The 27098-nt window shown below is 46.4% G+C and overlaps 1 protein-coding gene across 1 annotated transcript; it reads left to right on the top strand.

The window, feature by feature from the left end:
• Positions 1-5777: 5777 nt before the first annotated feature.
• Positions 5778-27097, top strand: LOC136383858 (solute carrier family 40 member 1-like). Its single transcript, XM_066353772.1, has 9 exons — positions 5778-5852; positions 10092-10159; positions 13674-13833; positions 14768-14883; positions 15340-15466; positions 17877-18131; positions 20266-20976; positions 24808-25096; positions 26926-27097. Exons 1-9 carry the CDS (start codon positions 5810-5812, stop codon positions 26996-26998), a joined length of 1842 nt encoding a protein of 613 aa, XP_066209869.1. The 5' UTR covers positions 5778-5809; the 3' UTR covers positions 26999-27097.
• Position 27098: the final 1 nt, after the last annotated feature.

Raw genomic sequence — 27098 nt, forward strand, 5'->3', positions numbered from 1 at the left:
TGAGAGTAAAGCAAGAAGTTTGGTGTTTTGGGGTGCATTAATTGCATCAGTATTTTATCTCTATTGATGTTGACGCTCATCACTGCATATAAAAAACTTGAATGTCTCAATGTAACTTAATCTTTAATTTTCATACTGGCATTGTAGACACTTGAGAAAGCTGTATCTTTCAGGCTTTCTCTGAATTCTCCAGCAGCGAGGTGACAGGGTGGGAGCCATAGATCTACTCCACCAGGCAGGCACCCTTTGAGTGGAGAACAGGCCATGGCTAAGATTTTGGAAGCACAAAGGCCAATGGTCTTGTTTTTATTAATATCCTCACCACTGGGTATAGTGGGCATTCAATAAGTGCTGAACCAATAAGTGAATGAACCTTTTTAGAGCACTCAAATCCCTCTCTGTTAACACTCACTTCCCCAAATCTGCCCTCGAACACCCTAATCCCGTCCCCAGTAAAAAGCCTAGATGAAATTATTTTCAACCAACTTTCACCATATGAATCTGGTGAATACTAAGAATGAATGTGACTACTCAAAATAAACCTTGACTCTTGTGATGTCAAATAAAGCCCACATACCATTAAAAACCATATGTACATTAAAAGAATAGGTCAGGCTATAGTTTATGAATGAACCTAACTTTGTGGAAAGCATATACTTCTTAGTAGAAGGAACCTCTTGAGAAATCATTGGCTTTGCCCATTCACACGACATTGCTCATTTCAATAGTTTAAATACAGATTGCTATAGCTGTGTCTGAATTTAGAAATTATGTAATCCAATTCTCTCATTAAATAGGTAAGGGAACTGAAGTTCAGAGTGCTTTAATGATCATCTCAAGATCTCACTTCTAATTAGAAGTGTTAGAATCAAAGCACAAATCTCCAGACTCTCCACCGGGTGACATTTTTCCCAGAAAGCAACTGCTTCTGGAACAGACAGGAGGGGCAAGGGATGGACTCTCATCAGACCTAGTAAAGTAATCCATTCAGTCATTAGGAATAGATGCACATGGAAAAGAATGAGTGCAGTAGAACTATGTAGGTATACTAACATGGAAACGTTTCCAGACACTGTTGAATGAAAAAAGCAGTTGCCAAGAGTACATAGAGTATATGAATCCATGTACGTGAGCCAAGATGAATGGTGTCTGTTTCTATGGACAGGGTCTGAAGAATGCATTCCACTCTTGTTACAGTATATACCTCTAGGAAGGGCTTTAGAATTGGCAGTAGTGGTCATAGGAAACTTTGTCCTTACCATATTGTTTTAATTTTTATTAGGAGAATCTATGCATTCATTATTTAAGAATTCATTTAAAGGAGTAAGACTGCATGTTTTTTTTTTTCTTGTACTCTATGTCACTCTGATGGCTGAGGATTATGTTCAGAGGGACTAAATTTGTTGCCTCAATCCCAGTGGGATTCCTGCATTAATCCTGAAGCTTTAAGGGTGAGAGTCTGGCATGGAGGGAAGAGAGAGAGTGTCTGTGGGCTTAATTTTTTATCTTTCCCAAATTTGACTCATTGCCTTCTCCCTCAGGATAACTGCCATGTCACACTTCTACTGCAGGTCCACCCGAACTCCTTGAATAAAATAATAATGATGATGACAATGATAATAATTGAATATGCAAGTACTGCTAATAGTAAATGACAATATGTATGCTCTTTTGAGCCCTAACTCTACTCCAGACACTCTTTTAAGCACCTTCATACATTATCCTGGTCTTAAGCTTCGTGACTCCTTGTTTGAAGTTTCATAACCGCTCTTCGAGGTAATTGCTGTTATTATCCCCATTTGAGAGGTGAGAAACTGAGGCTTGAAGAAATCAATGAACCAGGCTGCAGCCTCATGGCTGGTGAGTACAGGAGCCAGGATCTGAACCCAGGCAGTTTGACTCGACTCTGTGCTTGAGCACAGGTGTCAGCATTTCCTGGGCTTGAAGGAACACTGACCACCAGTGTCTGTGAGAGGAGTACATCCAGTTGGAAAATACAAAAGGTCTAAACGAGACATTTGGGGAGACCTTCAGTCTGCTCTGGTTCCCCATCGCTTCCCCCTTATGCTACTCTGAGCCTGTGAGCTTACGGTTTCAGTTACCGCTGAGCTGCTCAGTCAAGTGCATAATTCTATCAGGCAATGTGTAGTGAGGGGAAATACATTCTCCTTTGGAGAGTAAAATCCCATCTACCGTTACGTACAAGCCTTGCAACAATTTCCCACTTACCGGTCCCTCTAACTTAGAACAACAGCCATAATAAGCAGCTTTTAAAAGGGAGTAGGGCTGGCTTCCTGGGGGCCAGTGAATAATCATTTCTTTCCTTTTAATATTGACTTTGGAGATGTCAATTTTGTTCCTTACAGGTACGGGAAGCATAAAGTGATACATTTTAAAATGGCTTTTATGGGCCTGACCAGGCGGTGGCACAGTGGATAGAGCGTCGAACTGGGATGCCAAGAACCGAGGTTCGAGATCCTGAGGTCGCCAGCTTGAGTGTGGGCTCATCTGGTTTGAGCAAAGCACACCAGCTTGGACCCAAGGTCGCTGGCTAGAGCAAGGGGTTACTGGGTCCGCTGAAGGCCCGCAGTCAAGGCACATATGAGAAAGCAATCAATGAACAACTAAGGTGTCATAATGAAAAACTGATGATTGATGCTTCTCATCTCTCTCCGTTCCTGTCTGTCCCTGTCTATTCTTCTCTCTGACTCTCTGTCTGTCTCTATAAAAAAAAAAAGAGGCTTTTATGGTTTATGTAGAGAAAGGTACTTTTTAGGAAGCTGGTTGTCTTATGCTAAGTAAGAAACAGTTTTCTCCCTGCTCTGCTTCTGGCCCAGCTTTGGGAATTATTTCATTGTATCTCCATGCATGACCAAAGCATCTGTGACACATCATAGAAAGTGTATTTAAACATATGTATATATACCTATGTACATATGGATGCATAGACTATATATATGTATGTGTATATGTATATCTCTAATACAATATACTGTGTGTGTGTGTGTGTATGTGTGTGTACCGTCGGATGAAGAACTGTAAAATTATTCTCCCATTTCCGAGTACCATCAGGTTTCTGCCTCAAGCGCTAAATTGGCTTCTTTAACTTCTGCCAAATCCTGCTTAGGGAAAGCCCCTGCAGTTTCCACGTTGCTTTTTTTTTTTTTTTTTTCATTTTTCTGAAGCTGGAAACAGGGAGAGATAGTCAGACAGACTCCCGCATGCGCCCGACCGGGATCCACCCGGCACGCCCACCAGGGGCGATGCTCTGCCCACCAGGGGACGATGCTCTGCCCATCCTGGGCGTCGCCATGTTGCGACCAGAGCCACTCTAGCGCCTGAGGCAGAGGCCACAGAGCCATCCCCAGCGCCTGGGCCATCTTTGCTCCAATGGAGCCTTGGCTGCGGGAGGGGAAGGGAGAGACAGAGAGGAAAGCGCGGCGGAGGGGTGGAGAAGCAAATGAGCGCTTCTCCTGTGTGCCCTGGCCGGGAATCGAACCCGGGTCCTCCGCACGCTAGGCCGACGCTCTACCGCTGAGCCAACCGGCCAGGGCTTCCACGTTGCTTTAATAGTTCCATATATTTGTGAATAGTCTCCTCTTGAGAAGAACAACACCTGCTCCTTTTCTTTCTCCACATGGCATAGCACACACACGCATCAGTGATGAAGTGGGGGCGTGGCCCTTGCCATTCTTTGAGCCCCAAACTCAAGGCCTCATGCTATTGCCATGTTTGCACACCTGTAAATACAGCAAATGGGCTCGTTTTTTGAGTGCTGTGTGCCTAGCCCTGTGTCTGGGACCTGAGATAGGGTGGTGAATACAGCAGCCGTGAGGCCTGCCCTCACCGGGTATGTCACACCCTGCCAGCCTGCAGGCCTCTCTGCTGGGCTCCCCATTTCCAAGGACTACAGCCCTTTCAGATGGGCAGGGGGCTTTGACAAGTGTATGGTACCATACAGATTTCTGCAAACAAAGCCATTTATTTTAGGCGGAAGCATCTGCAGCAAAATTTAAATAATTTATCTGGAATGTGTCAAATTGAATGCTTTCAGGATAGCACTTTGGCGTTCTTCGGCAGAATATTTATAAAGTAAAAGCCTTGTTGTCTTAAACGTCCCTGCTAACTGTGCCATTAAGTGTGCACAAGCTGTATGGACTAACTGTGCAGGCAGTCTCGAGAATCTGAGCCTGTAATCTGGCCAAGAGAGAGTTTAGATCATTACTGAAGTGAATCAGGCCCTCAAGGATTTCTTGACTCAATGCTCTAAGGTTTTATGACAGAAAAAAAAAAAAAAAGATTTTGCTGGGCCACAGCTGCCACTAACTGTTATCCATCATGTTAGGTACCAAAGAACTGGAAATGTCCCCAGCCCCTCCCTTCCTCCCAGGAGAAAATGGAGTCCTTTTGGTTAGGTTGCATCGCTCTTGGAGAGAAAGGCCAATCCACCCAGGAGGACCAGCCCAGAACTTTTGCTTGGCGTTAACCTTTAGTAGGATGTCATCTGTTCAGGGTCCGGGTGGCACAGTTCCCCGAAGGAATGAGGCAGCAGATATGAGCATCGGTGCTTCAGAGCCCGAGGGAGTCAGAGGAAGGCGCTGGGCAGCCCTGCCCTGGAAAGGCCTGAGGACCCACGGCCCTACGGGGGCACTAAGCATGAAGGTGATCCGGGCACATGATGCCACTTAATTCCTCAGAGGCCCAGCTCTTGTTTGCCTATAAGTGATTGCTGACATATTTCAAAGCACCAAGTAAAATGTTCTTCTTTAAGAATCTTAACCAGTCTTCCTGCACGTGGCCTCGGTTTGTACGAAGGGTGATTTGGACATCTCTTGGCCTTGTCCAAGCTGAGACAAGCGAAGTGACATGTCTGCAACCTATAGGCCCAGCGGGGCCCCCACCTGAGCATATTGTGCTGGGAGGTCACGGGTGGCAGAAAATGCTGGCCTCTCTCTCTGCAGTCCACAGGGAACATTGCCCCTCCAGCACTTTCCGCACAAAGCGGCCGTGGTGGTAGCAATGCCCGTGTGCGGTTCAGAGGCCGTGCGCCGCACTGCTGGAAATTCCTCTGTCTATACGGCCGGCCGGCCGGCCGCTGGGAGTCCAGTGAAAGACCCAAGCCCTCCTGCTGTCTTTGTTCGGTAAGCAAAACGTTAACGTTTGAAAAATGCCTTGTTTTAACTCTCTGGAGAAGTAAAATAGTCATTTGCAGAAACAAGCCATTTGCTTCTCAGGGATATCTATTTGTGAAACATAATGGAGCTTTTATTTATGACTTGCATTCATTCAGTTATACCAAGTGTAATGAATCTGCCCTCTTGAAAAATTAAAGTGGGAAAAATAACATGTTAAAGAAGACAGATTACTTGCACCATCGTTTCGGGGTTGAATGGCAACACAGATAATTTAGTCAAAACGTGTCTTTAACCATTTTTTTTTTTGTGGGTGAAAAATTTGTGTCTCTGATTAGAGCTGGCTGAATGTGTCCCCCCAGAATAATGGGCTTTGAGCATTAATAATAGGCCTCTGTCAACAGCAATTGCTATGACTTTATTCACTTGCAATAAAACTCTTATAATAGACTATGCAGTTAACTTTCTGCAATTGAAATAAATAAAATGGTAATGGGTTTAGAGGAATCCAGTTGGAAGTACATTAAAACACTCTGAGTTTTCCCAGTTTATGACCATACTACAATAGTTTAAGTGCATTTTTTTTATTTGAAATCTTTTTCTTCTCGCAGGTAGTAATAATGGTGGGAGAATTAAATGACACTGCAACTTTTGGAAATGAGGAAAAGCAGGGTAAAATGGCAAGCACCAAGAGAATGAAGAGAGAAAAGAGTCCTTTCGGTGAGTCTCTGGTTAGACATTTCTCTACGACGACGCTTACTGGAGAAAGGGGGCCCATGGCTGTTCGTTCACCTCATCAACCCGAAATTGCACAGTTCCTCTGAGCATCGTGGTTTTAATTAAGTAAAACAAGAGGTTTTAAAAAAAAGCAAAGACAATCGAGCAATATTTGTTCTTTTATATAGCAAGGTTCTGCAAAAATTTAAATTGATTTCAGTAATTTAAATGTCACAAAACAATTAACTTTGTTTTCCCACCTCTCTCTTCCAGAGTGTAGCTGCATCCTAATTTTCCTAGCTATGTTTATAAAGTGTGTTAACAATTTCAAATACACAATTAGTGTTATAATGACCACAGCTATGGGTAAAAAATGTCATCTTCTATTTATTTATTTTTTCAGACCGTTGTATGAAAATTACGGAGTGGGATGTGTAGGACCTTTGGGGGAGGAGGGATACAGTTAGGTCCCCAAACTAGAAAAGTTTTACTCCACAATAAATGTTCTCAGTCCTTCGCCTTGCTGTCTAATTGAAAAGAGCATTAGTACACCACGAGATCAATCTCAAAAAAGTTTCCAGTGGGAATACTTTCTGAAAGGTATGTGCCTGAGGCTCTTAGGTGATTTGTTGCAATCCTAACTCCAAAGCTTGGTCCACATCTTCCCAGGGGCTCTCCTGGGTGCAGAAGCTGGAGAATAAAACTCGGTTGTTATAGAAAGAGGGAATGGCGAATCTTTTTATTATTTTCTTAAATGAAGAAGAAAAAGTAAAACAAAATCCCAAGTCCCTCTGGCACCATTTAAATAGAAGTTTTCTCCAACCACAAAGGGACATTTGAGGGACAAAAGGGGAAATTGAGTAAGGACCAGCTGCTCTCAGATAATATCAGAGAATGAGTAATATTTTTAGGAGGGATAATGGTGTTGTGGTCATGAAGGGAAATGGGCTTATTTTTAAAAGATACATGCTGAAGGGCTGAAGTATTATGTCTACAATTTATTTTCAATGTATGTCGACAATATACGTACAGAAATAGAGCAAACGTGGTAAATATTAGTAATAGTCAAGTTTAGCTAGTGGGTATATGGACAGTCATTGAATCAGTAATAAAGGTCTGTCTTATCAGTTGGAAATGTTTCTGGCTACAAGTAAAAGACAAGACCTGAAACATTAACATTTATTACTTACTAAACGGAAGTCTAGGAGTTATTGAATCAGGGTTAGTTCAGCAACTCAGTGATGCCACTAAAAACCTGACTTATTCTGCCCATCTGCCTTGTCACCCTCAGCTGATTGGCTCCTGAAGCTGTCAATTCACGAGTACAAGGCAGCTGCTGCAGTTCTGGGCATCATGGCCACATTTGAAGTCGAGGGGGTGGGTGGGGGACAGTCAAAGCAAGCTCTTCTCTGGCACTTGCCTCTTTTCTCAAAGAGCAGAATCTCTCTCAGAAGCCCGTAGGAGACTTCTGCTCATGTCCCAGTGGTTAGAACAGTCAGAGGCTAATCCTAGCCACAGGGGGTCCGGGAAATGGCGTCAGAGTGGCTTACTCCCCTCATGCTTCATCCCCTTGGGCTGTGGGTGCGCTGTCTCTGAACCAAATCGATGTCCTGTTAAACAAGAGAAAGGGAAAATGGCAGCTACTTTCCATTTGCTAAACAGATGCCCTTTTTCTCTGAAGGGGAAATGGTTCTGTTTTTACTAAGTAACAGACATGATTTTAAATGAAACTAAAGCAAAAACTCATCCTCCACTATATATATCGTGAGGATTATTTAACAGATAGATGGTACCAGAAAAAGGACTTGCTTGTCTTCCTGCACATGATCTCTTTAGCCCAGTGAAATAGAAACATTTTAACCATGAGAGCTATCTTTTGTTTCACTTTCAAGTTTGGTAATACATTTAATAAACAGTTTGCTTTTGCAGATGGTCCTCATTTTGATAGACATTAGGTAGCAGAACAGAATATATACCACTAATCATTATTGTTGATTGAGTGAACTCAATGCAAGATGGGTTACATGTTCTCTCATTTATGCAAGAAGAATGTGCCTGTCTGTTACAAAAATCCCAAATCCAGTCTGAGTCATCAGACTTAATAAAGAACAAGAAAACAAAAAGCTTTCAGCAACTGTTTTGATTTCTATTTTCTCCCCAACTTGTGTGAGGCCGTATAATTGAACACTCAATATCTGAGCTCTTTAAATGAAAGCTAATTATTGATCATAACAAGTAATAGTCATAACTAGAGTTTCCCCCAGTTATGTCGCCTGCCTTATCCCTTGGTCCAAGAGTAGGCTATCTTTTAGAAATCCTAAAAGTGCCACACACTCATTGTAGAAGTATTGGAATGAATTTTTAAACCAATAATCACCAACTAAAAATCACTGGGAGCCACAGCCATGTGTCCTTGGAAGGTCTAGAATAGCCCGGCTGGGTCTCAGAAGGCCTCTGAGTGTCCAGCAGTCTCTGACCCCCACAATGGCCCATTCGTCTGATGCTTTAGCATTTGGTGTTGCTGGCTGGCATTGTGCTCAAATATATCACGGCTAGCTTTCCCTTGTTTCTGGGTAACCTCTGGGATGTGACTGATTATGACGTTGATCACTACACAGAGGCTTTGCTGCAAGAGTGGCTTGGAACAGGCCCAAGAGCTCCCCTTCTCTTCTCTGTCAAAAAGGTCGATCAGACTCCCAAAGTATCTCACTGTGGATCTCACTGTGGCTGGACCTGTAGCCTGTTGCTGGTCTCCCATCTCCCTGCAGTGACTCCCTGCAGTGCTCTCCTATTGCTGATAGAAGCCAGGCGACTGTTCTGTTTCCAAATTTAGATGTAACCCTCAGGATAAGTATTTTTAAGTGATTTTCCCAAAGTTTTTTTTTTTTTTTCTGTATTTTTCTGAAGCCGGAAACGAGGAGAGACAGTCAGACAGACTCCCGCATGCGCCCAACCGGGATCCACCCGGCACGCCCACCAGGGGGCGACGCTCTGCCCACCAGGGGGCGATGCTCTGCCCCTCCAGGGCATCGCTCTGTTGCGACCAGAGCCACTCCAGCGCCTGGGGCAGAGGCCAAAGGAGCCATCCCCAGCGCCTGGGCCATCTTTGTTCCAATGGAGCCTCAGCCGCGGGAGGGGAAGAGAGAGACAGAGAGGAAGGAGGGGGGTGGAGAAGCAGATGGGCACCTCTCCCGTGTGCCCTGGCCAGGAATCGACCCGGGACCTCCGCACGCCAGGCCGACGCTCCACCACTGAGCCAACCGGCCAGGGCCTTTCCCAAAGTTTTATATGAAATATTTCCTTTTGATTTAACCTTAATATAATAAGGATACAGTACTTTTGTTTTAAGGGTCAGTATCCTAGAGAAGGGGAGAGAGATGTGGTGAGGAGTAGACTTTGCTGGGAGTGTGGACAGGCACCCGTAGGAACTGGAGGGGCGGCAGGGCACAGGTGTGGACAGGTGGGTAGGTGCTATGATGGGAACTCAAAAAAGTTCTCTCCTATTGCTTTTATATCTCTTTAGTGACGTAGCAAACAAGGCCATCAGCTCAGAGCAAGGGTGAGAAAGATTTTAGAAGAGAAGTCAGGATAGTGGGAAAGTTACTGTCAGGAAAAAATACAGTGAGGGTGGGGGTATAGTTTAAGTTAGTGAAGAAATTTGAAGTGAGATCAGCCGAGGTGGGGTGACATCCCCCTGGCCAGACCCTGTCCCCTGGTGAGGCTGGCTGGAAGTCCGGGAGACATCCAGGGAAGTCCCAATGTGAGAAGCCAGCTCCCAAGCATCTCTTGATACCAGCTGGGGGCCGGTGGAGCTGGCCTGGAGCAGGCTGTTGTGCCAGCCGACCACCCTGCTCTTCAGTGCAGTGCCCGCCACTGGAAGATGTGTCCGGGGCTCAGGTGTGATGTGGGCAGCAGAACCCTGGTGCCTCAGCCATTGCTGGGGTGGTAGAGGATGAGACAGTGCCTGGGGAGAGGTCACAGGGTTGGTGATCTCTCCGCAGCTGTGATCTTTCCCCAGGTGTGAAGGACCCAGGACACGAGTCTTCCAGCTTTGGAGTAGGTGAGAGATGGTATGTCCCAACTTGGATGTCCTTCCTCGGCGCCTTACACTACCTGTTGGGTTCCGAGGACTTCTTAGCCGGGATTTTCCTTTCTCTGAGCTAACTGGCAAAATTTGCTTTAAATAGTTATATACACTTTTACTAGTTGATAACGTTTATCATTTGTATCTATGTGTTTTAGGAGCAACTTTGATCTACCTCATGAGCCCAAGATTTTTGATTTACGTCAGCTGTGCCTTATCAATATGGGTAAGATGAATCAAAATGAAAGTGATGTATTTTGGATGGTTAAGAGGACTGTGACAGACAAATACCTGATGCGGAATGTGCGTACATTTTTGTTTAAAATGTTCTTTTTTTTTTTTGTATTTTTCTGAAGATGGAAACGGGGAGAGACAGTCAGACAGACTCTCACATGCGCCCCACCGGGATCCACCCGGCACACCCACCAGGGGGCGAAGCTCTGCCCACCAGGGGGCGATGCTCTGCCCTTCTGGGGCGTCGCTCTGCCGCAACCAGAGCCACTCTAGCGCCTGGGGCAGAGGCCAAGGAGCCATCCCCAGTGCCCAGGCCATCTTTGCTCCAATGGAGCCTTGGCTGCGGGAGGGGAAGAGAGAGACAGAGAGGAAGGAGGGAGGGGTGGAGAAGCAAATGGACGCTTCTCCTGTGTGCCCTGGCCGGGAATCGAACCCAGGTCCCCCGCACGCCAGGCTGACGCTCTACCGCTGAGCCAACCGGCCAGGGCCTGTTTAAAATGTTCTTGAATGACTAATGATAGCACAAATAAAGTGCATAAAACAAATATGTATCAGACATAATTGTATTAAATAATTATAAAGGGAATGCCATGCAACCACCACCCCAGTGAAAAACTAAGATGTAGCCAGCACCCAAGAAGTCCCTCCTGGGGCCCTTCTCAACCATTTCCCTTCCTCTCCAACAGAAAGCAACCAGGAGCCTTGTTTTTACGGCATCCGCTTCCTTGCTGTTCTTTATAGTGTTTCCAGTGTGATAGGCATCCCTAAATGGTATCATTTAGATGAATTTCGTTCAGGTTTAGTATGAACTTTCTATTAATGGAATCCAAACTCACACATTCTGTTGTCTTGCTTCTTTTCCTCGCGTTGTGTGGTGATTCCCGTGCCGTTGCAGCTGCTGGTTTCCTACTTGCGTTGCTGTGTTGTATTTCATTGTCTGATAGACCACCCTTTGTTTTATTAGTTTTCCCAAAGAGCCAGGTTTTGGCTTTATTGAGCCTTTCTATTGTATCTTCATTTTTCTGGTTCATTTCTGCTCTTACTTTTATTATTCTTTTTCTTTTTGTTTCCTTTGGATTTAATTTTCTGTTCCTTTTCTAACTTCTTCATGTAGAAACTAAGCTCCTATCTGTATGGATTCAGACTTTCCTTTCTAATATACATATTTAAGAGCATAATTTCTCTTTAAGCTGCATCTGACAAGTTTTGATAGGCTTTGCTAAAAATATTCTATAATTTCCTTTGTGATTGCTAGTTTGACCCGTGAATTATCTAGAAATGTATTCCTTAATTTACAGACAGATAAGGAATTTCTCCAAATGTTTCATGTGCTTAAAAACCATATGTATTTTGACGTGGTTGGATACAGTGTTTTTTATGTAAACTTTAAGTAGGACGCACACACATATAATATATAAAATACATATAAACATATATTTAATATATACTATTTTTTGCTTGTTCTATCAATACCAAGAGAGAGGTGATACATTAAAATCTCCTGCAGTGATTGTCTATTTCTTCTTTTAATTCTAGACATTTCTGAATCAGATTTTGAGCTTTTGTATATAGAATTTTTTTTATCTCCCTGATGAATTGAGCCTTTATCATTATGAAATAATCCTCTTTATTTCAAAGAATGCTTTTTTTGGCCTTAAAGTTTATTTTGTCTGGTAACAACTTAGTGACACATGTTCTTTTTGGATAGTGTATGCATAGTATATCATTCCATCCTTTTACTTTTTTCTTATTCTTTTTAAATGTCTCTTACAAACAACATCTAGTTGCATTTTTAAATCCAACTTGTCAATATTTATCTTTTAACAAGAACATGTAATTCATTTATACTTAATAATAATTAATGATATATTTAAGCAAAATCTACAGTGTTACTGTATGTTTTCTATTTATCTGCTTCATCATATATTTTTTCTCCTTTAAAAAAATATGTTTTTTAGAATTTATTGATTTTAGCCAGAGAGGAAAGGGGGAAGAAAGAGAGGAACATTGATCCGTTCCTGTATGTGCCCTGATGGTGGATCAAACTGACAACCTTCGTGCTTTGGGCCAATGCTCTAACCGAGCTATCTGGCCGGGACTTTTTTGTTTGTTTGTGTTTTTTTTGTTGTTGTTGTTTTGTATTTTTCTGAAGCTGGAAACGGGGAGAGACAGTCAGACTCCCGCATGCGCCCGACCGGGATCCACCCAGCACGCCCACCAGGGGGCCACGGTCTGCCCACCAGGGGGCAATGCTCTGCCCCTCCGGGGCGTCGCTCTGTTGCAACCAGAGCCACTCCAGCGCCAAGGAGCCATCTCCAGCGCCCTAGCCATCTTTGCTCCAATGGAGCCTAGCTGCGGGAGGGGAAGAGAGAGACAGAGAGGAAGGAGAGGGGGAGGGGTGGAGAAGCAGATGGGCGCTTCTCCTGTGTGCCCTGGCCGGGAATCGAACCCAGGACTTCTGCACGCCAGGCCGATGCTCTACCACTGAGCCAACCGGCCAGGGCCTTCAGTGGGTCTGTCTTTATTGTCTGTTACTTAGTATAGATCTTGCTTATGGTGCTTCATATCCTTGTGTGATTGTTTATCTTTTGTGTGTTGGACATTGTATTTTAAAATTGTTACAGAAGTATTTTGAAACCTAAAATGATAGATTTCTCCTTTAGAGAGGATTTTAATTGGCTTCTCTACCAGATGCATAGTGGACACTAGCCATTGGGACCTGTTTATTCCAAGTTCAAAGCTTGAGAGTTCTGAACTCATCTGGATGAGGAAAAGCTGGGCTACAACCTGTAGGGGGCTTACTTGTAGTTTCCCATAGTTCCCTGAGGGTGGATTTACATGGGACCTCAGCTTAAAGTGGAAACTATATTGTCTCTGCCCCCATTTTTGGTGGGCATGTGTTCTATCACCTGACTTTCCGAAGCCACCAGAACTGGAGTTTTGTTCCATAGCCATTTTTTTCTGAATCAGCAGGTATCCCTGGGTAACTTGGACTTCCTTCTTGGGGTTCTCATGTTCTTGCAAGTATTAATCTGATATGTTTTCACAGGCTTCTTAGCTCTTTGGTGCTTTCAAGATTTGAAAATATATCCTGTCCAGCTTTTTAAAGTATATTGTATTTAAAAATATTATAGTTGGGCCTGACCTGTGGTGGCGCAGTGGGTAAAAGCGTCGACCTGGAACGCTGAGGTTGCCGGTTCGAAACCCCAGGCTTGCCTGGTCAAGGCACATATGGGAGTTGATGCTTCCTGCTCCTCCCTCTGTTCTTTCTATCTCTTTCCTCTTTCTGTCTCTTTCTCTCTGTGTCTCCTTTCTCTAAAAAAATGAATAAATAAAAATGTGAAAAAAATATTATAGTTGTACTGCATAACAGTATAATTTTGATACTCTAGCTTTAAATCGTGTGTATTACATGTCCTTTGGGTGAAATGCATCTTTCTGGTTTTTAACTTCGTCCCACCGTTTAGGTCAATGACTGACACATGCTTTGCTCTGCTGCCTTGCAGGGAGACCGGATGTGGCGCTTTGCCATGTCCGTGTTCCTGACAGAACTGTATGGACACAATCTTCTTCTAACAGCAGTGTTTGGCCTAGTTGTGGCTGGATCTGTATTAATATTTGGGGTCTTAATTGGTGATTGGATTGACAGGAAACCAAGAAATAAAGGTAAATCCTCTTGTCTATGGCATATACAATGCTGTGGTGAATTATGATCTCACTTGCTCTTTGGGTTTATTTAGTGAAATAAAATACAGAGATGACCATAGTAGCAACAGCACACAACTTTTAAAAACTAGAAAGACTTACACAGTTTGGTGTATACATCTACATTTAACATATTCTAATGTCGTTTTTAGATTCTTACCCATCACAGATTTTTAATATTACACTCCTGAAAACATGAATTTAAGAGATCCTGGTATTACCTTTGTCTAAGATGCTCGTGCTATTTTTATGAAAGGCAATTTCTATGTGTCAAAGATATCTTTGTACCAGGTAGTCTGTCTAGACTAGGAATTAATATCTGGAGACTTATGTAGATCTCCTTTTAGCTTTTGGCTCTCATAGCTTTTGAACACTCTTTTCCCCAATAAGAATATAAAAATTTCTAAGTTTTTCCTACTCTTGATTACTTGTCAGTGTGATTGTTCTTGGTCCACCTAGGAGGCTTGGAAAGGTATTCTGTAAAGCCATGCCCTCTGAAGGGCTGACTTACTCAAACTTTGGAGTACTGATTGTAGGCTCTACCAACCTCAGTCACAAATGAAATCCAGAAGATTGTGACAGAGCAGTAGAAAATTCTAAGTTCTTTGATTTATCCAGTATCCTGCTTTTCATATCATCTTTCTCTCAAAGTATGTTTTCCATTTACTTGCAAAGCCCAGCTTGTTTTTTCTTTCTTTTCTTTTGGTTGCAAAGGCATTGCCTCTAGTGAGCCCGCAAGTGTGCTCTTTGCCTCCTCTCGAGCCTGCAATTACTGCTGGAAACAATAACCGAGGTTGGCACAGCAGTTTGGTCAAATGCAGTTAAACTCCGCATCAGACGAGGTCGCAGCAACCCATCTCTTAAAACCAAGAGTAAACGTTGTTTCTGTCTGCAGTTGCTCACGCCTCGCTCTTCACTCAGAATGCCTCCGTCACCGCCTGCTGTGTCGTCCTGATGCTCGTGTTCTCCTACCGAAGGGAGATGGAGCAGATGTGGCCCGGCTGGCTCACCGTGAGTGTCCCCGTCTCCCGCCCGCTCCGGGAGACTGGGTGTCAGAGACAGGACCCGAGCGCCCTTCAGCGAGTCAGCTCCGTGCAGCCAGCCCTCCCTGCTCACTGGCTAGGGATCTGGGTAATCTTTTGCCACTGTCCCCCTCACCCCCTAATTTGTGAATCAGAGCCTGAATTCCACAGACACGAAGTCAATAGAACAGCAGAGTCTCTGTCTGCAAAGTACAAATTAGCACCGGATGCGGTGTTGACAGGGTGGGGGTGGGGAGAAAAGGCTTAGAATCAACACAATAGAGTTTGGCTCCAAACCAACATTGAACCTCTTTCTCTCAAAGGTTTTTTTTGTGTGTGTTCGTTTAGATGTTCCTCGCACTGTCAGGTAAATAACAGTACGTAGCACCATGGGCTGAGGGGGCCCACTCTTGGGTCCCAAACTCCCTTTCCTCTCCTTCTGTAGGCGGCCTGCTATGCAGCTGTGATGACCTTGGCGGCTTTGGCAAACCTGGCCAGCACGGCATTGACCATCACCATTCAGAGGGACTGGATTGTGAGCCTCACAGGTGACAACAGAGGCCAGCTGGCTGGTGAGCTGTGCCACTCTAGGCGTCACAGGGCCTTGAACGCGACTGAAAAGTAGGTCTGGCTCAGTGAGCACCGGTGATGAGTCAGCCAGTCAGGGCTCAGAGAGGCAGTGACGCAGCCTTTAAGAGGAAGGGTACCTGGAGTCAAACAGCCATAGAGATGGATCCAGCTAGCACCAGCTCTGGCGCTTACCAGCTGCAAGTTACTTCTCTAGACCTTACTTTCCTCGTCCACAGAATGGGAGAGATCATGATGACTCCCTTCTGCCTTCCCCCAGCTCAGCTTTGAGAGGAATTCTGTGACCTGCAGGATTCGTAAAGCACTTGGCACTATATTTGCACATAGGGAGCCCTTCAGAAATGAATGATATTATTATTAAGGGATATATAAACTGTACTTCTGGGAGAGAAGCCCCTTACAATACATTAGAGAAGTTCCTAGAAAATAAGTGCATTGAAAGATATTTAGACCCTGGCTGGTTGGATCAGTGGTAGAGTGTCGGCCTGGAGTGCAGGAGTCCTGGGTTCGATTCCCGGCCAGGGCACACAGGAGAAGCGCCCATCTGCTTCTCCACCCCTCCCCCTCTCCTTCCTCTCTGTCTCTCTCCTCCCCTCCCGCAGCCAAGGCTCCATTGGAGCAAAGTTGGCCCGGGCACTGGGGATGGCTCTGTGGCCTCTGCCTCAGGCGCTAGAGTGACTCTGGTCGCAACAGAGCAACGCCCCAGATGGACAGAGCATCGCCTCCTGGTGGGCATGCCGGGTGGATCCCTGTCGGGCGCATGCGGGAGTCTGTCTGACTGCCTCCCTGTTTCCAACTTCAGAAAAAAAATAATAAATAAAAATAAATAAATTAAAGATATTTAAATTTGCCTGACCAGGCGGTGACACAGTGGATGGAGCATCGGACTGGGATGCGGAGGACCCAGGTTTGAGACCCGGAGGTCGCCAGCTTGAGCGCGGGCTCATCTGGCTTGAGCAAAGCTCACTAGCTTGGACCCAAGGTTGCTGGCTCGAGCAAGGGGTTACTCGGTCTGCTGAAGGCCCGCGGTCAAGGCACATATGAGAAAGAAACAATGAACAACTAAGGTGTCGCAATGAAAAACTAATGATTGATGCTTCTCATCTCTCTCCGTTCCTGTCTGTCTATCCCTCTCACTGACTCTCTGTCTCTGTAAAAAAAAAGAAAAAAAAAAAAAGATATTTAAATTCTGGCCAGTAATAAGCTTCCACTCCCTGCCCCTAAATTCATTCCAAAATGTGACTGTTGATCTTCACTTATCTGACAGTGAGAGGGAGAATTTTTTTCAGTAATGGAGCTGAGTGGAAGAATCTGGCATCTTCCTTGTTTTTTCTTTTGTTTCTAAAACTTGGATCATTCACCTTGTGATATATTCAAACTGCCAGACTAAAGCTGGGGATCTTGTGCTATCCTGTATTTGTGCAGTGGGTACTCTCAGCGAGACAGTGTTCATGAGTGTTGATAGCCAAGATAAAGGAAGCTATTATGGAAGAGGCTGTTAGAATGTACTTCTTACAAAGAGCGGAAGCCCCTAATAATCATGCTTTCTTTTAAACCACGCTTATTTGGATGTTGTGTGGCTTAAATAACACCATCCAAAATGAAACAGCTATGTGGATAAAAGCCAAGTAACACAGTGTTGAAAGTGTATTCTGTCTCTGGGTAAAAGAAAACCTTTCTAATCTCTGTTAATTCATTTTAAAGAGATCTGAAATATTACAGCACCGATTCTGGTTTGAAGCTCATTATAATTTTAAAAATTACCTTTTAAATATATTTTTTAGTTATGGTAGAATAGTTAAAGAGTCAGACTGCTCGGGTTTAAATCTCAGCTCCACCAAGTGACCTTGAGCAAATAATTTCACTTTTTGTGCCTCAGTTTCCTAGTCTGTAAAAGGGAGATACTGTTAACTTCTTAGAGTTGTAAGGATTAAGTGAGAAGAATATATGGAGAAGGCTTAGAACTATGTGCCTGGCCCAGAGGACGTATTCAACCACTTCTGTCCCTCATCTCCATTTGTTCCACCTCTCATGCCTACATGCTAGTCATAATAATGTCTGTTAATAGTATCATTGTTGTTAAGATAATAGGGTGTGATAAGAAAGAGTGCCAAGACAGAAATTGAAATAATCAGGTCCAAAAAAACCTAGTGTCTCCAGTCCTCAGTTTACACATCTGTTAATGCTTCAGATTCCAACAACTGATCTTGAAGGCCTCTTCTGGGTTGCAAATCCTATGATTAATTTATAGTTAGACTGAAAAGAATCTTTCCTGTTTTCACCATCGTTCACCCGGTGCCTGCGTAGCAGCAAATCTAGCAAATTCATGACAGGATTGACCAGAAGGAAGGACTGATCCAATGACTTGCAGTGTTCCCTTCCTCTCACTTACAGGGATGAACGCAGCAGTCCGAAGGCTGGACCAGATCATCAATATATTTGCTCCCCTGTCTGTGGGCCAGGTGATGACTTGGGCATCTCATGTGATCGGTTGTGGTTTCATCCTTGGATGGAATGTGGTTTCACTTCTTGTAGAGTTTCTGTTTCTGTCCAGGGTTTACCAACTAGTTCCCCAACTGGCTGTAAAATCCCAGCAAGAAGTAGGGGGGCACTTCCTAGAAAGGCAACGCGAGGCTGTGACCGTTCAAGGTAATGCAAACGCAGAGACGGCGTTTGTTCTTTTGTTCTCCTTTGTATCAGTGTTTCATTTCTTCTTTCCAGAACTTGTGTCTGATCGTAATTGTCAACATTCTGTCTGCAAATATATGTAGAAACACCGAGAAATGAGAAGGCTCCAACTGTGCCATTGGGCATGAAGTTCATGGGACTGATCTCATTGGTGGGGGGAGGTGGGGTTGCCCAGTGCCCTGGCACAGGCTGGGCTCTGCACAGCTCCAAGAGAGACCCTAATGCCAGGGGCACCTCCACCAACCTGCACAATCCAGCCCATGGTCCTGGGGGGCAGATCATTCTTGCCTGTCTCACTCAAAAACATCCTCCCTAAAGATGGTAAGCTAGAGACAGCTATGTTAGGGAGTATGGGCTGCCCTTCAGTCAGGACACTGCCATCAGCCATGTTTTTTTCTTTTTTAATCAGAAATTCCCTAACATTGGGGAGAGAATGGGAAGAAGGAGGACCTGTCAATAAATATGATCTTATTCTCCCAAGATGAGAACTCTTCCCTAGCTATTGACAATGTTGCTCATCTGCCTGGTCCAACACAGCCTAGGCATTGCTTCTGACTTTAGTTTTTCTAACGGAATTTCTCATAATTATTCTTTTTCCTCTAAAGTTGTTTTGCAAGTTACAGCCCACCAGATCTCATTGCATGAATAAAGTGCATGTACTTACAGAGATAGATATTCCTATTTAGATGACGAATGAATGCATGGGTGGGTGGATGGGTGGATGGTTAGATAGATAGAAAATAGATAGAGCTATATTCTTCACTTATTAGCTGTGTGACCATGCGTGGTAAGTTTACTCAAAATTCCTGTGTCACACTGTCTGTAAAGGAGGAATAATGGTAACAGAGCTGAGCTAGAGCATGTTGTGACAATTAAACAGGATAGTATCTGTATAAAACCCCACTTCGCTTCCTGGCATATAGTAGAATCGCAGTCAATGCTAGCTGGCTTTTAAAACCTCTTTAAAAAAACCCTGCTCTGGCAGTAACTTTTCTATAAAGAAGAGCTTTAACTTTCCCCAGTTCTTGGGCAAGAATGAGTTTGGCTCGCCTGACCCTCTCTCCTGCCTTCACAGCCCTTTTTGGCGCCTCTAGTCCTTTTCAGAGCTTGTCTTAGTTTGTGCTAAATACCTCTTACAAATGGTTATATATTTTTAAAAATTTTGTTCACCATCACTGTCTGTTTTATGCTGGAAGACTGAAAGGTATTTATCATTCTCTTTGCATGAGTGTCTGTCTTCTTCGGAAAAAACACCCAAAGGAAAGAGCCGTCACTGTCCCTAAGTTTGTCCCCACGTCTCAAGCATGCGAGCCCTCCCTGTGTCCTCCTCTCCTGTCAGCTCCTGTCTTCCACGCTTCCCCATGTGTCTTAGTTTGGGTTCTCTCCGGAGCCGTCCTTGAGACAAGGATTTGGGGTGGAAACTAATCTTTTTGTAAGGTGATCCCAGGAAGCACAGAGAGGGGAAGGGAGGAAAGCCATTAGAAAGTGTATTAATGCATGCATTGCCACTGAGGGCGGGCTCAGTCGCCCTGGGGACCCTCAGACACTGTGTGGCTGTACCTCCTGGGGCTCAGTCCCTCTGGGGCCCTCAGACACTGTGGGGGCTGTACTTCCTGGGGCTCAGTCCCCCTGGGGCCCTCAGACACTGTGGGGGCTGTACCTCCTGGGGCTCAGTCCCCCTGGGGCCCTCAGACACTGTGTGGATGTACCTCCTGGGGCTCAGTCCCCCTGGGGCCCTCAGACACTGTGGGGGCTGTACCTCCTGGGGCTCAGCCCCCCTGGGGCCCTCAGACACTGTGTGGGCTGTACCTCCGAACTGTCTCCCACACAGGGCCAAGGAAACTGGGTGTTTCTCCACCAAGGCTTGTAACTCATCAGTCCAGGGTTGTGGCCAGCGCCATTGACTTCTGTGACACAGAGCCTGGCCTTATGTCCCTGTGGCTGGAGAGACCCTCAGACAGAGACACAGGTGCCTGGGACAGGAGGCCATCGGTGCACACAGGAATTGCCCAGCTAAGAAGCAGATGAGGCTGGGAATGGGCTGAGGGCATTTGGGCAGGGCACTGAGAAAAAATTTACGTGAATTTTATTTTAGGTGAAATGGACTCTTGGGAAACCACTGATGGATTCTTCAACAAGCCCAAAACTTTGGAAAAGGCAAAGGACCACAGGACTAACGTTGAAGGAGAGCAGGCCACAACCACAGGGTTCGCTCCCTGTCTTCAAAACACACGACGGCTGCTGCGCACGTGCCGAGAGGGCTGGGACGCCTACTGCAGGCAGACGGTCTTCCTGGCCGGCTTGGGCTTGGCCTTCCTCTACATGACGGTGCTGGGGTTCGACTGCATCACCACCGGCTATGCCTACACCCAGGGGATCGGAGGCTCTCTGCTTAGCGTCCTCACGGCCCTTTCGGCTTTGTCCGGCCTGATGGGCACGCTTCTCTTCACCAGGCTCAGGGGGCACTATGGCTTGGTCACCACGGGAGTCATATCCAGCTGGCTCCACATAGGTTGTCTGACGCTCTGTGTGTTTTCCGTCTTTGCTCCTGGCAGCCCTTTTGATCTGGCTGTTTCCTCTCTTCCATTAAGCAACCACTCGTCCTCAAGCCGCGAGGTGCTAACAGAGGGCCTGGCCCGTGCTTATTCTTTTGAAAGGAATATGAACCAACCCATCCTCCCCGACCGCTCCTCCATCCACTGGACCAATAGCACGGTTCTGTTTGAAGGCGAGCCGGACCCCAAGCATCCTGAGTCTTACATTTCCATCATCTTGCTCTTCTCGGGCGTGATCCTGGCAAGAATTGGTGAGCAGTGTGTGTGGTACGGGATTTTGCAGGCTGTGGTGTTGCTAAGTAACCTTAGAAGCATTTGATGGTCTCACCATTGTGTCATTGTATATCTTCATCATTCATTCACTGAAAATCCGTTATGTGACAAGTTAAGAATCTGTTATGTGACACTGGGGTTACGAGAGCGGTTGAATCAGACAAGGTGTTACCTCCGTGGCACGGGAAACCCCTGCGTAGTCAACAACTGTCAACACTACAACGTGATAGGCGCTGTTGGGGAAGGACATAGAATTGGGAGCATGGAGGAGGGACACCCAATCTTATTTTAAGGGTTGGAGAAACATTCCTAGAAGGAGGCACGATTAAGAGATCCCTGAAGGGCAAGCTAGACAGGTGCCGTGGAGAAGGGAGAGTGTTCCCGGCGAGGCAGACAGTTGCGCAAAGGCAGAAGTGTGAAAACGTGGAGACTTGCGGCAGTGAAAACAGGTATTTCCCGGGTGTCAGGCATGTCAATGCTGTGGGTGGCATCTACATTAAAGAAGTATTTTGACTTGGATCCTTTCTCTGTGGAATTCAGACGGGGAAAGGGGGACGGGGGCAGCTTGCTAGGGGGGCCAAGACTTTCTTTAACTGCATCGTGGAGGGCGATGGAACCCCTTCCCAGGGACACAGCGCCTAACTTCGAGGGTCTACAAGCTTGTCTGCCCCAAGAACTTGGTTTCTGAACTCTGCCGCCAACCATACATCATCATAGCTGGCAGCGAGGACATATCTGATTTATGTCACCACCTTCCAAGCCCCTCTCAGAGACCACAGCTCAGAGCCAGCAGGTGCCCAGCTTCCTCGTCAGAAATGGGCGAGTGGAGATTGTGCTGCTGAAAGGAGTGGACCAGAAGCCCAGTGTGTCGTCCTCACTCATCCAGCAAGCACCCTGCCTGCCTCCGCGGCGGGCCTCACCTCGGCTCCCGGCTCCAGGCTCCAGGCTCCAGCCAGCTCCCTCTGTCCTGGGACTTGATTCTCCTTCTCACCTCTAGGCCCCCGGTGGGTGGGAGCACAGGGTTGGGGTGATGTGTTCCTGATTCCTGCCATGAGCACCCAGAACCTCTTGGTCCACAGAAGCTTTGGAATATTGGGAGAGGGAAAATGAAAGTTCTGCAGGTCCAATTTAAGAGGTTATCTAATCACAGGCTGACATAATGTGTATGCAGAAGAAAAAAAAACTTCTTAATTCCAACTAGCTGATTTGGAAACCCGTGCTTTCATCTGGAGATTGCCTAGCCTCTAAAATATTTTAAATGTAGTACCTGATGGGTGCGTTATCTTTTATTAGGGTATTTGGTGTGCATGTCCAACCTTTACGCCAACAGCTGAGAGCAGATTTGCCATTTAAAATTTCTGCAATTCACATTATATTATGATAATCAAGTATTTAGTTCAAAAGCAAGAAGACAAAAAGTCCACCTGTGACTCCTGTCTCCAGCTGACCTGACTCTTCCTGCCACAAAGGAAACGATCACATCTGGAAAACGTGCAAGTTCATCGTCAACGCCGACCATCCAGAAAAGCATGCAGGAACAGAGAAACGCCAGGCTTCTCTCTACTGCAATAGCAGTTCTTTCTGCTGACCCCGAATAAGGAGGCCAGAGGCACAGAGCACTCTGCACATTCGTGAGGGAGACAGCTCAGGATTGGAGCCACGCCTGATGATGCCGGCAAGTTACCCGAGCGCTCCGTGCTCCCGGTTCCCTCCCTGTGAGGCGGGATGGCGACGACCATGCCTACCTGTCAGCGAAGTCCCGATGAGGGACTAGCAGGGTTCCTGCAGCCTGGGGGGTCAGCATGCCCACCTGTCAGCGAAGTCCCGGTGAGGCACTAGCAGGGATCCTGCAGGCCAGGGGTCAGCGTGCCCACCTGTCAGCGAAGTCCTGATGAGGCACTGGCAGGATTCCTGCAGGCCGAGGGGTCAGCATGCCTACCTGTCAGCGAAGTCCCGATGAGGCACTGGCAGGATTCCTGCAGGCCGGGGGGTCGGCATGCCCACCTGTCAGCGAAGTCCCGATGAGGCACTAGCAGGATTCCTGCAGGCCGGGGGGTCGGCATGCCCACCTGTCAGCGAAGTCCCGATGAGGCACTAGCAGGATTCCTGCAGGCAAGGGGGTCAGCACAAAACCTCCACAAGCACAGGAGCTCCTTGTTAAGCCTCAATGTTAACTCTCATCTTTAGGCGTCATCATCATTCTATTGTTTTGGCTGCAGTTTTGGTGTTTCCACGAGCTTTACTGTGTGAGGGCAGACTGTGGCGTGCACAGCGAGATGGAGGGAGCCACGATGCTGAGTGAGCTGGGTGCTGTGTGGCCCCCCACACCCAGTGCCAGCCAGTGCCGTGTACAGTTCCTCCAGCAGCAGCACACGTGACCTTGGGGTTGCTGGTTTGCTGTTGAAATTGCACGTGTTAGAAGCACCAGTACCCAAGATACACTGTGCCTTGGCTTGTGTGGTCAGCAGGCCAGGCCTGGTGGCCGTGATGACTGGTCCTCTCCCCGGGACCGGCAGTGGCCTGCATTGGTGTCCACCATGTCTCCCCAAGCAAGGGCTCATTCCAGGCATTTGCTCAGTGAATACTCGTTTCCATTCTGATGGAAACGACGTCACAGAACGTTGTGGTTATAAGACAGTTTGGCACATTGCCCATCGGTCAGTGCTTTCCAAAATCTAAGAACTGAAGCTCTTTGTGCCCCGATTAGAAATAACTCTGTCAGTGCACAGTGAGCCCGCACTTCTTCGAGAGCTTCACACTGTAGCCCTGCAGCCTGACTCAGTGAGCACTGCGTGCGAAGGGCCAGGCGTGGGCTTCACAGGGGAGCTCTCGGTCAGTCCAGTGTGGGGCAAGGCCTTCGGCAGGCTGGGCCCCTGGAGACTGAGAGGCCGTGCCGTATCAGGACCGCCCAGAGGGTGGGTGGCCTGGCCAGGGCCCCCAGGTCGGGACACAGCAGGGTGGCAAGGGCAGCCCGTTAGGCCAGCAAGCCTGGTCAGGGTCCTGCAGACCCTGGAGGCACAGCACATTTGCTCCAAATAATCCTGGAGTTCAGAGCTAAATCCCAGCATCGGGCAGAGGGGACCAGGATGCCCCTGAACGTGAGCACTAGGTCGTAGGGAATCCAGACGGCCTGCTGGCTGGTCAGCTGACCAGGCGGCGTCTGGGAGCGGGTGCCCGTGCAGGCCGGTGCCAGAATCCCCGGGCAGGTGGGCAGATGCTATCACTCACAGACAACATGGTCATCACCACGGGTGGCTTCTGCCCTCTTGGATGTCTTCACGGTGGGTCCCGAGGCTGCCTCTGAAGTGTACGCAGACTTGGCCTCTTTATGGGTTGAAGGTGGGAGGCGCAGGGGAGCAAGGAGGCTGACTCCTTCTCTGCTAGACCAGGAGTGAAGGGGAAAACTCGGGAATCGGAACCAGATTGAAGCTCAAGACCCTGCTCTGCTTCCTAAACATTTTCGGAATGTACTGGAAGGCATAAATATACCCAAAATGAAGTTTTGTTGGTACCTAGTGATGATGGTGGTAATGGTGATTCAAAAAGATAATTATGATACCACAAATTATGACAATACTTACCATGCAGATGGCCAGGCATGATGCTACACACTTCACAGTATTCTATCGTGTAATCCTCCAGGGAGATAGTGCTCTCAAATATCCCCATTTTGCAGATGAGAAGACTGAGCAACAGAAAGGTTCATGTAGGTAACACGACAACGCCAGTCAGGGCGGGGGCTGGACTTCCCACCGAAGCCTCAGCCACCTGTTCACGTCTATTGTCCCTGCTCTACTGCTTCCTTGTAGGTCTCTGGTCCTTTGACCTCACTGTGACTCAGCTTCTTCAGGAGAACATTCCAGAAGCGCAGCGAGGGGCTGTGAACGGCGTGCAGTGCTCCCTGAACTACCTCATGGACCTCATTCACTTCCTCCTCGTCATGCTGGCCCCGCGGCCGCAGCAGTTTGGCGCGCTTGTCTTCCTCTCCGTTCTGTTTGTCACCACAGGGCACGTGCTGTATTTTCTTTACGCAAGAAAATGTAAGATTAAAAATGCCCCTGTTCAGAAGACAGAGAAGAAAGACCCCTTGACGGAGAGGTAGGCAGCGCCCCCCATTGCTCAGAGCTCTGGTAACACTGGCCTGTCTCCAGGTGTTCCCAGGGATTTCCCGGCATTGCTCCTGGTCCCTACCTGGTACGGTTACTGCGCTCGAGAGCAATTGTGTCGCCCGCCATCTTTTACCAATAGCATCAACTGTATTCAGTCCATCTTTGGGGTGACGGATACTAGCCAGGGTTAGAGTGGGGTCAGACTCATGGCATGTCCACTAACTGAGCTGAGTCCACACAGCCTGAAGGGTTTGCTTCAATTTTGTTAACATAATGATTCAATGTTTCCAGGTTTTTTACTATTTTTGGGTTCTAAAGTTAGAATCTTCTGGACAGTGTTGAGATCAAAAGTGGAGCTTGGTCAGTGATGTTTGGTCTCAGTTCCTTGGGTATGAGCTGGTTTGTGAAGGCTCCTTTGATGTGCCAGCGCCCTTCCTGCGCACAGAAGCTATTTGTTGGAGGAGTAGATCATGGTGACCCTCTTTGGGTGGCTTCTGGGTTCTGGGTTCAGAGTTCTGACGGCCCCTCAGCAGACCTGGGCGAGCTTCGCCTCAGCAGTCAACCTAAGACCTCCACTTTGACCAGCTCAAAGAAGACTAGTAAGACTAGACTAAGAAGAACACTAGTTTGAGTTTCTGGCCACTCAAAAGTAGCCCATCACAATCACCACAAAAACTAGCTTTTGAGAAGCCTAGAAGAAAATCCTTATAGCTCTTTGCTTAAAATAAATGGTTGCTCTTTTGTAAATGCTGTGAGGTAGAAGTTCACTGAGAAGCGAGAACAATGAGGCCCGTAATTAAACCCCAGTGGGCCTCCGAGTACAGAGCACCATTCTGTGTGTGGGAGAGGCACATTTTGGGAACAGCCTGTAGCACATTCAGAAGCCCCTTAGCAGGTTGGCGTTGCTGGGAATGGCATTTTCTTAGAAAGGGTTTCTGTACTGTTCAGGTCAGAGATCCTTTGCCGGGGTGGGGTGGGGGTGGGGTGGGGAGGCTGTCCTGTGCCTGTTAGGGTTTTTTGCAACATCTCTAGCCTCTACCCTCTGCCGGTAGCAACCCCCCACCCAGCTGTGGGAATCCAAAGTATCTTCAGACATTACCAAATACTCCCTAGGAGTGCAGAATTGCCTCCCCCACCCCACCCTCTCTGAAGGATCACTAAAGAGAAGTGGGAGACCTCAGGGAAGAATTGACTGTTGTTAGAAGGCAGAATGATAGGAAGTCATTCTCAGTAGTAAAGAAACTGCAGAAGGGGATTTTATACTGACCTGCTTTTTAGAGTTAAGAGAAAACTCTAAGAAAAGAGAAAGAGAGGATGTTGTGGAACATTTTGCTTAACCTAAGGTAGTTTTTAAAAAATGTACTTTAAGTTATAGTAATATTTATAGTGCCACCTCCCTCAATCTTTCCCCTTTCATTAAAAATCCCTGGAAGACTATATTACTATAGACACAAATACACACACACACACACACACACACACACACACACACACACACACACACACACACAGAGGTGAGGAGACCAAGACGGCTCATCATATGGATTCTTCACTGAGGAAGTTGTATCTTCATTACAACTGGCCCTTGATTATTCTAATGAACACACAGTGCTTGTACAGAGTAGTCTTAGAACAAAAGACTGTTTAACAAATCCTGTATTTAAAATCCCCAGAAGTACTAGCAGTTTAAGTGTAGAATTTATGACAGTTCTTCCAAGTAGCACTGGCTACATCTGCACCTTCTGCCTGTGAAAAAAATAGCTACTACTTCTAACTGCTTCATTTTAAGTGCTAATTTTACTTTTGCTTTTCCTCCAGATCTTGTATAGTAGAAAAAGCAACATCATTGTCTCTCTTGGATTGTGGAACCACTATCTGCATGTCTTCATGAATATTTTGATTCATGTTTTAGACCAGCACCGCCCAACAGAAATATAATGCAAATCACATTTATATAATTTCAATAATCTATTTAATTAACACATTTTATC

This window comes from Saccopteryx leptura, chromosome 12 (assembly GCF_036850995.1).
Source record: "Saccopteryx leptura isolate mSacLep1 chromosome 12, mSacLep1_pri_phased_curated, whole genome shotgun sequence".
NCBI lineage: Eukaryota > Metazoa > Chordata > Mammalia > Chiroptera > Emballonuridae > Saccopteryx > Saccopteryx leptura.